General features: G+C 38.9%; 1 protein-coding gene across 7 annotated transcripts in view; it reads right to left on the bottom strand.

The window, feature by feature from the left end:
* ESR1 (estrogen receptor 1) overlaps nucleotides 1-9869 on the bottom strand; it is a 181475-nt gene that overhangs the window by 40910 nt on the left and 130696 nt on the right. For all 7 annotated transcript variants that reach the window (XM_008637882.2, XM_017739475.1, XM_017739476.1 and 4 more), the window contains exon 5: nucleotides 7518-7853. In XM_008637882.2, coding sequence (XP_008636104.1) covers nucleotides 7518-7853 — 336 coding nt within the window. The remainder of the gene's footprint in view (nucleotides 1-7517; nucleotides 7854-9869) is intronic.

Genomic DNA, 9869 nt, shown 5'->3' with positions numbered 1-9869 from the left:
GCAGGAGCCCCAGCAATAAGTAAGAAGCCCAGTATTGAACTGTTGAATTTACTGTTGGCTCATGTGACTGATTCACAGCATCTTTTTCCTCTGGTCCTCTTGCCTGTGTTCTTTCTTGTCACAGTTGGAGGCTCCTTGTTGCTGGTCACCTTGTCCTGATGTATTTCTCTCCCCTTCTACATCCCTAACTCTAGGGCCTCCCTAGAGTTTGAAAATCCTTGCATTAGGGTACCTCTTAAATTTCCAGTATCAGACTTGTAATTCAGACCTTGATACTTCTTTCTTCTGTTATAATTTTCTTCCGGTCTTCAGCTAGTGAAATCTCTACCTGTATTTTTGTTTTGTTCTGTATTGTTTACGTTCCTTTACAAGCACTTCTACTGAATTGTTCCTTCTCAGCTTTGGCTTTTTCCTGTCTGACACAAGCTCCTGGTGCATATAACATCTCCCTGTCCTTTAGAATCAGCACCTCCACCCTGTCTCTCAACAGCAGACCCCTGTGTGACATTGTCTCATCTTTTTCTCATTAGAAGCACTGTACAGGAGGAAATATACCTCATCCTTTTCCTAAAAGCACTACAAGACAATTCTCGAGACAATTTAAAAAGTTACTTGTAAGAGAGGCATTTTCTTATACAGCACCCAGAACCTGGAGGAGGAGCAGGAAGATGGAAAGGAGTGCTTTTTTGGTTTTGCAAATATAGACAAGAAAAACTGAAGATGCTTCCCAGACTAAGAAAACACAGGGATGGAAAGCTTTAATTTCATATTCAATGATTTTAATTTTTCTGCCCCTTATAAGCATTCCATTGAATGATATATCTCAGTCTGATGTTCGAATTCAAATTGTGTTTACTTTATTCCACTGTAAGGTTTGATACGTTCTCTTACATTCATGGTAATTAATTGAAACTTCACAGAAATTAAATTAGCAAAAAGCAGCGATAAAGCAAGATCCAGATGCCTATTTTAATTTCTCTTTTGCTTACAGATTTTCTTCCCCTAAGAAGCAGGGGAGCAGAGAGTATCATTTCAACAAATTAAAGAGATAAGCAAAGGGGTGAGTTTTTTAACATTTTAGAAATCTCCACATCAAGGCTGTTAGGCAAAGGAGAAAAGATGATAAAACAGCTATTTTAAAAGAGTTATTAAAAATTATTACAGGAATTGAAAGCCATTCCTTCTTTAAATAAGTGTAAATTACTGGCAGGAGGATCACTGCCCTTAGAAGCTCTATAAACTTTCCTAAACCTAAAGGGTTATAAACACATACCACTCTCGTCTAAGATTCCTTCCACTGAAAGCAGACTTAATTTTTTTTCAAGGTTTGGTGCCACTAAAGTGCAATATAAAATTGTGGCTATTGGCCTCTTTGCACACTGTTCCTAATTTAACAAACAAAGCCGTTTAGAAGGTCAAATAGGAAAACAGTACCTTAATAAAACAGCAACCTCTGTGGCTTTGAAATAAAGAAAGAAAAAACAAAAAAAACCCTCAGTGCCAAAATGTTTATCTCCTCGGTTCATGAAGCCATAAAATAAGTACAGCACCGTGAATCATCTCAAAACTTCAAAGCCGGTATGCCCAGTGTACCATTTTAGGGCTATTAAATTGTTACAGCCACTGTACTCGTAGTAAATAGTTACACGAAATTGTAGCAGCACTGCCAAAGATTTCTCCCTTGCAACAAAATTTCCTTAAAGCTACACTCTTCACCATGAGCTCACTGCATAAGCTCGCAAAGTCTGTTACCACCTCAAGAGGTTCTGCACCAAAAATGTGTAGTTGATTACACTGAAAATGCCAGCCTCATTTTGAAAATACAGTACTCCATATATGACATTAAACTATACACACAGTGAGTGAACACTGAAATACAGTAAGTTAATTCCTTTGACATAACAGCATTTCTGTAGAAAAGCAGAGTAATGATTTTGCTCAATTTATCAAAGGCCATTTTGAAGGTGGTACTGTATCCCCTGAAATGTTATGCAAGTCAAGAACATAAGAAGGCATATCTTTCAGGAATATGTGATTCAAAAATGAACATTCATCTACGCTGATACCTTGCCTACATGTGATTTTTTGTAATTTGTCCCAATTAAATGGTAAAAGGCTCAATTTACATGTAAAGTCTGCCCCACCACAATCTGTTGGCATCCACCTCATGTGCAGCTGTCAGCTATTCCAGCTGGCTGGGGTGATCAAAAGGCACTATCAGTGTCTTACAGAGGCCACCTGGGAGGACTGAAGCCTAAATCCCCATCAGGCCATGTAAAAAGTTAGGCATCCTGAATTTTTTGTTTATGTCATAGGACACTGTACACGGTTTTTGTTCATTTAATCCAGCAAACCCACTTGCATTAGTGGCCAAGGTTTCAAAAAAAAAAAGTTAAAACAAGCTTTTCCCTACTTGGCATATTATGAATTGCATTGTCATGGGGGAACCTGGTTCTGACCTCAGACAAAAATCATGTTATATTTAAGTATTGAAGAGATTTTTTGAGGTTATGCATAAGAAGCTGCCAAAAGCTCTTCTTTCCCCAGAATCTGGTTAACATCACCAAGTTTGCAGAGCCAGTTTAAGCAAGTTTGAACTAATGCTGAATTAGTGGCAATAAAGTTTGAGACCAGTTCTTACCTTCCCAGTCAGGGCATATCTGTGGGGATCTGCTAATCCATTGCTTTTCCTATTTTACATGCTCCCCCTATTCCCTGCCCTAGCCTTGGCTACTCCCTCGGTTTCTCCCTATTGGCTCCTGTACCCCAACCCCGCCCAGGGACCGCCCCTGGGCCCCTGACAAAACCACCCCGCACCCAGACCAAGAGGTCTCTCTACCTCTGAACAGCACGGGAGCAAGATGTGATTAAAGCCATCTCAAACCCTCATGAGAGACCCTTCTTCATCACCACTGCATTGTAACACTGCTGGCTGCCAGAGCCAGATCGCAGGGCTGTCCAAACTAGACTCTGGGATGTGGCGAATCGCACGGCCCTAGGAAACCCCGCTGTGCTCACAGGGAGCTGCAGCCTGCTAGGCAGAGTCCAGTGGTTACAACACATGTCTGCAAAGATACTCATCTAATTTTGAAGATTGTCCTCAGCATGTCTTTATAACAGATCTCTGCCTACATGATTCTACACAGTCCATCACAAATTACATTTTACTGCTCCGTATTGTGGAATAGTTTGACTCGTATCCAGTACATCTACTTAGCTGTTTCTTCTTCCATGCCCACCTATTTCTATCATCAGAAATGCTGGCTGACCAAAAAGTATTCTTTAAAGCCTACACAGCAAAAAAACTCCAAAAATGTCCCTGAAAGTCTTTACACATTTTTGTAAGCTGTATCTTCATTGCTTTTCTGCTCTGTGGATATCAATTTCTTCCTTCCTCAAATAATGTAGTTGTTTGGATTTCAGTAAAGCTTTTGATACTCTCCCACAGTATCCTTCTGGACAAAATATCCAGCAGAAAGCTGTTTTCATACTTTAGTTCAAAGATGAGTAATTACTTTCATCACTAAAAGGTCATTTCATTGATCAACATGCAAAAATAAATATATGAGGATGTTCTTCCAAAAAAGTATTCAGGCTTCACTAACCAAGTAAATTGTGGGGTGGGGCATAGGCTAAAGTGTATGTGTGTGTTTTCAGGGATTGTACAAAGGAATTGATTCAATTATTTCATAACATCATGCGATGGGTGAGCACCTGGCTCATGGGTTGGGCACAAAGGGTTATAGCAAATGGGGTGACATACGGCTGGTGACCTGTCACTAGTGGGGTTCCACAGGGCTTCATCTTCTTCTCTGTGCTCTTCAAGATCTTCATAAATTACTTGGATGCAGGGTTGGAAAGGATACTGAGTAAGTTCCCAGATGATACAAAACTGGGAGGAGCTGTTGACTCCCTTAATGGCAGGGAGGCCCTGCAGAGAGACCTAAACAAGTTAGAGGGCTGGGCAATCACCAGCCTTAACAAGTTCAACAAGGGAAAGGGCTGGATCCTGCACCTGGGATGGGGCAACCCTGGATGTACAGACAGACTGGGGAATGAGAGGCTGGAAAGCAGTGCCATGGAAAGGGACCTGGGGGTCCTGCCAAGCGGAACGTGAGCCAGCAGTGCACTGGCAGCCACGAGGGCCAAGCGTGTCCTGGGGAACATCAGGCACAGCATCGCCAGGTGGGCGAGGGAGGGGATTGTCCCACTCTGCTCTGCACTGGGGCAGCGTCACCTCGAGTGCTGGGGGCAGTTTTGGGGGCCACAATATAAAAAAGACATGAATCTATTAGAGAGCATGTAAATGAGGTCCATGAAGATGGTGAAGGGCCTGAAGGGGAAGCCGTATGAGGAGTAGCTGAGGTCACTTGGTCTGTTAAGCCTGGAGAGGAGGAGACTGAGGGGAGACCTCATCACAGTCTGCAGCTTCCTCATGAGGGGAAGAGGAGGGTCAGGCACTGATCTCTCCTCTGTGGTGACCAGTGACAGGACCCAAGGGAATAGCCTGAAGTGTCAGAGGAGGTTTAGGCTGGGTATCAGGAAAAGGCTCTTCACTCAGAGGGTGGTTGGGCACTGGAACAGGCTCCCCAGGGAAGTGGTCACAGCACCAAGCCTGACAGAGTTCAGGAAGCATTTGGACAATGCTCTCAGGCAGGTGGTGTGACTCAGGGATGTTTCTGTGCAGGGCCAGAAGTTGGACTCAATGGTGCTTGTGGGTCCCTTCAAACATGGCATATCCTGTGATTCTGTGATTCACTATGAAATATGATTTCAACTGATCCACTCATATAGACTTTTTTCCTTGCTTTTCTACATCCTGCATGTAGGTAAATTAAGTCGCATAATGTTTCCAAGGCTTGAGAAGTGTGCGTAGGAGAAGCTGTTTCCTGCACCTGCTCTTTTTCTATTGCTAAAAAGCACACTCACTTTTTAGAAAAAAAAATATATTTTTACCCTTAATTCTGAAGCTTGAAACCTTAGTAAATTAGCTGAAAAAATAACTGAGTGAATTTCCACAATGCTGTTGCACCAAATACTTCATTTAACAGAGGAAAATTATTCAGTTCCTCTGTTTATGCATAAAGTATACAAAAATCCTCTCTGATTAAGCAGTATTATATAATTCCTGGTAGTAATGGAGTATTCAATGGCAACGTACTGCAGAGGTGAAAATACAATTTATATTGTCAGACACATTTCCATTAATGTACATGTATTCCCAATATATTCTAGTAGAAGGAAACTTTGGCAAGCAGAGACCCAATCTTTGAAAGGTGATCAGTACTTCTAATATTTTATATCAGCAACTAGGTACGCCCAACTTTTTCTAGGGACCAAATGAGAGATTAAAAAGATATATATGTTTAAGCACCTAGATCCAAATTCTTGAGGTAGGTAAACAATTGGGCCTGAATTCTTTTAAATCAACTTTAATTTCTGTTTTTGTCCATGTATACTGTTCTCCAGGCCACAGTACCAAGAACCAAGGACTTTCAGAATCCCCAAACTCCTTTTATTCTCTCTCTCCTGCTTTAGGACTTTCCTTTGGTATAATTGTTTGTACAGTCACTAGTAGATCAAACTGCGACTGGGAAAGGATTTTTGTTTTTTAATTCTAGCCAAAGTTCGACAGTTCTACATAAAACCTCACCTGCTGGAGCACTTATTAATGCATATACATGGAGTCATTAGCCTTGGCTACTCCTTAGGAGCTATTTTTACAATGTAAATGAAATGTATAATACATTGGATATACATAAATAGTTAATAACCTCATACCTTTGATTTTCTGGTGTTAGAGGCTTTCTTTAAATTTGAAGTATATATTGGGTAAACCAGGCAGTTTTTTGATCATTGCCAGTTGTAATCATCTTGTGACAAGCAGTTCTAGAGAGATTTCTGAATAAAAACAAGATCTGGGTTCTCTGACAATGTTACTTCATTTTTAAACACATTTCCATTAATTATACTCTCAAAATCAAAAGGCATGGAAACCAAATATTTCCAGTTGGACAACATAATGAATTTAGATTGTGGTATATTCATGTTGAATGTAAATTAATTTATTTTAACAGACTAAGTATATCTCTAAAAATCAGTAGAAAGGTAATTTGAATTTGTCTGTTTTGATAGTGAATAGCTTTAACACTATGCACATAGGTTCATTTTTCAAAAGCACTTTTGTAAAGGCATGATGCAAAAAATACCCAAATTAACAGCAGAACCTGCCCGTGACTTGAACAGACTGTAGATCAGGCCTCAACCACCGTGACTTTGTCAAGAATAAAATTCTCAAGTGATTTCTTATAAGATACGATGAGAAATTAAACACACACAGGTTCTCATTGGTCATAGCTGGAGCCCACAAAGTGACATATGAAAAGTGGTTGAAAGGGAGCCCTTAAGGACTGGAAAAGACACGGTTATTGATTTACCAGGAACACTCTTGCCAAGTTTAAATGAAGGAAAACATAAAAATGGCATAACCTGGGTGTAATTCTTTTGAGGTAATGTGGGTGAGAGCTGTGTTAGTTGTCTCTAGCATCCCTTCCTAAAGTAGCTGCATAATTTTAATTAAATAAATGGCTACAGTAAAAACTTAAAAGATCAGAATCCCAGTGAATTATGAAGTATAAATTACCATGTATGCCAGTATTTTTACCAAGCTAAAACTACAACATGTGCAATAAATGTCTTATAAATTTTAAAATCTTAATTTATGAAGAGTATTTGTGTAGACTGACACTTTGAAAGGTGATGAACTTTAACTACAAAACTACTCTCTCATTTAATTTATATTGATTAATTGAACTACATGAACGATATGTAACATACAGTCAATAAAAAATGTTACATATTTTCCACAATTCTGTAATTCCTTTTGGAAAAAGACAGAATCACGGTGTACCAAAATGATAAAGATAAAAAAATCTAGTTCTATTATGAAAAAAAATCATACTAGAACTTTTATTCTGGACTTTTTTTTCAAATCCAAAATTCATGAAAGATCTTTAATTCACAGTCAAAAATAGAACCCGGAAATTAAATAAATCATAATAATACTTATGGGCTTACTAGTGATGCTGAATTTATCACTTACATTACATGTATAAGAGGAACCCTTTACTAAAAGGATTAAAATAGTTAACATAATTTGATTAGATCAAATTGACTAGATTTGACTAATAATCTCTTTTAACCTTTAATTTTGCTGAGTTTTGTCTGGAAAAAAAAAGTTTATAAAAAAAAAACCTGCCCAACATTCTACAGAGTGGGGAAAATACCTTTTCTTAACTAAATCTTTCCTCAAAAATCATTTACATTGCACTGTAGTATTTTATTGACAAACATAACATAAAATTTGATTAATGTTGTAAGTTTTGTTAATGTATTTATACTTAAATGACCAATTTCAATTAAATAAGAATGGGTAGTCAGAAAATCAGTATGTGGGGGTTTCTTTTCAGTTTGTGTTCTACAGGTTTTATAGTTGACTAGGGCTTTTTTTTCCTTACCTGGAACTCTCTTTGCCCAGTTGATCATGTGCACTAATTCTCTGTCTGCAAGGTTGGTCAACAGGGTCATCATAGAGGCTTCGTTGAATGGTCTGTTTGGGTCATATTCAGAATAAACTAGGGGTGGCTCCGCTTCCAGCAAGGCACTGACCATCTGTTCTGCCGTCAGGGACAGGGCTGGGCTGTTCTTCGTGTTATGTTTAACCACCAGTGGACTTGTCCAAAGGGTGGGAGCTCGCAGCTCTGTTGAAGAAGCCTCCCCATTCCTGGAATCCTGCTCCTCTCTTTGGCGTTTTTGTTTCATCACTCGCCCACCTCTGCGGTCTTTGCGAATTCCTAGAGACACACAAGAATATAATGAACTCCTTTCCTTGAACTTAAGTATTACATACACTTGGCTTAAGCAACAGCAGATGCTTTTGACAGACCCAGGCAGCACTGACTCGATTTATTTTCTGAAGACTTCTTCCTATATAGGGAATCTTACACCAGTAATTGGACAGAAAAATTATTTTTAAAAGTACAGTGTCAGGAATAGTGCACTCCTTCCTAAAATTCAGATCAGTTGGGCTCACACAGAACTCTAGACTACTGACACTGTACAGCTGCCTTAGCCCCACAAAAGGAAGTCATTGGGAATAAATAAGTATTTCTTTACAGCCCAAAACTTCAAAGTATCTCCCAACCTCTAACAGACCCTTATTCTATAAATGATCATCAATAAATTAATGATGTTGCTGGGTCAGATGGATCACAGAAGTAGCTCTCAAAACTCCTTAGAATATTTTGCTTAAGGTCACCAATTATTTCAATTAAACATCACCCTATTACTGAGCCAGTAATCTTCATAATTATATAAAAACCACTTAAGAAAGTTCCCATTATAAGATGAGCTTATACAGCAATAAAGAATGCCATTTAAGTAGATAAACGTAAGTACAAAAAGGAGACATAATTGCAACCTCAGATTCTAATATGGGAGACCCACTGCCAAAAGGCTGAAATAACCACAACAGAAACAGAAAATTGTTATTACTGCACATTTCTGCAGTGTGCTTTGCACTGTCTGACCCTGAACCTTGGGATATTATCAAGTCAGCCATACCAATTCAAACAACGTAAGACCTCTACAGTGGAACAAAACCTTCCTTTGGGGAAAGGTTACAAGAAAAATATGGCGATAAAGCCCACGTGGACTCCAACCATAGAGGGAAGGTTAAGTCTGGCTCTAAGTGGAGGAGTTACAGGCATTCTGAGACTGAGTCAAAAACTTAAATCCATCATCAAGTGGAGGCAAGGGAGGACAACGAAGTAATAAGGAAAGCACACAAGGAATTGAGCTATGAGGAGAGGGCAGCTATGATGCGGTTTATTCTGGAGTTCTCATGCAACATGAAAAAGCAGCACTAATCGCAGTTTGAAAAGCAAAAGAAATATCTACAGAGAATAAAGATGCAAACCATTCAAGCAATAGGGAAAACATTTAAAATAAAACCAAACCAAACCAAAAACATTTGCAAGCAATCAATACAGGTCTTTCTAATGGTTGGGGAAAGGGAAAAACAACCTTTGCTCAGATCTCTTCACACTACAAAATTTTAAACCTTTAGAATCCCAGTCTTTGTTGGCAGTGTTTCCATCTCACATACAGCATGCCTTCATTTAGATCTTGGATCCATCAGCAGGTGTCCTTTCTAGCCTCAAAGAAACAGGGACAATCTTTAGATCTCTTTTCCTCTTTCTTCAACTATGGTGAGATTTCTACTGAATTAGTATTTGGATATTAGGCATTTTTTGTCCAATTCATTCAAAATGTAGTAGGCTTTGTGATTCTATTCCATTAATCTATTCAGATAAAGGGAGTTCAATAAAACTTTCATCACTCCTATTACTTAACCTATCTACATTTTCCCATTCCCTAAACTACTTCTAAGCCAAAACTCTCAAGTGCATTGCTGTTCCCATTTTTCAGTCAGCAATACCAATCTTTCCTACCACTAAAGAGTTTCTTTTAAGGAGAGGATGGGAGATTCTTGCTCTTCAGAAAAACACAGGACTTATTCTGGCAAAACGTCATCGTGAAGATACTCTCACTGGTAACGTCCTTGCAATACTCAGTAGCAGGCATGCTCCATCTGTAACAGAGATTTTTGTTGTATGCTTTGTATCAATGTAATGTTTGTGAATTAAACTTGCCCTGTGAAACATGTAGATATAATCACATGAACGAGCCTTTATGGTTCACAGAAACTAAAGCATTTGTTAACTTTCTCACATTCAAAATTTTATGGCTGCTCATCTAGAAATTTTCATTCAAAGAGAAAGCATCCTTGTGGTCTGTGGTGTTCAACA

The sequence above is a fragment of the Corvus brachyrhynchos genome, unplaced genomic scaffold (assembly GCF_000691975.1).
Source record: "Corvus brachyrhynchos isolate BGI_N302 unplaced genomic scaffold, ASM69197v1 scaffold14, whole genome shotgun sequence".
NCBI lineage: Eukaryota > Metazoa > Chordata > Aves > Passeriformes > Corvidae > Corvus > Corvus brachyrhynchos.
The sequence above is the reverse complement of the archived record's forward strand: the minus strand, read 5'-3'. Positions and strand labels throughout refer to the sequence as shown.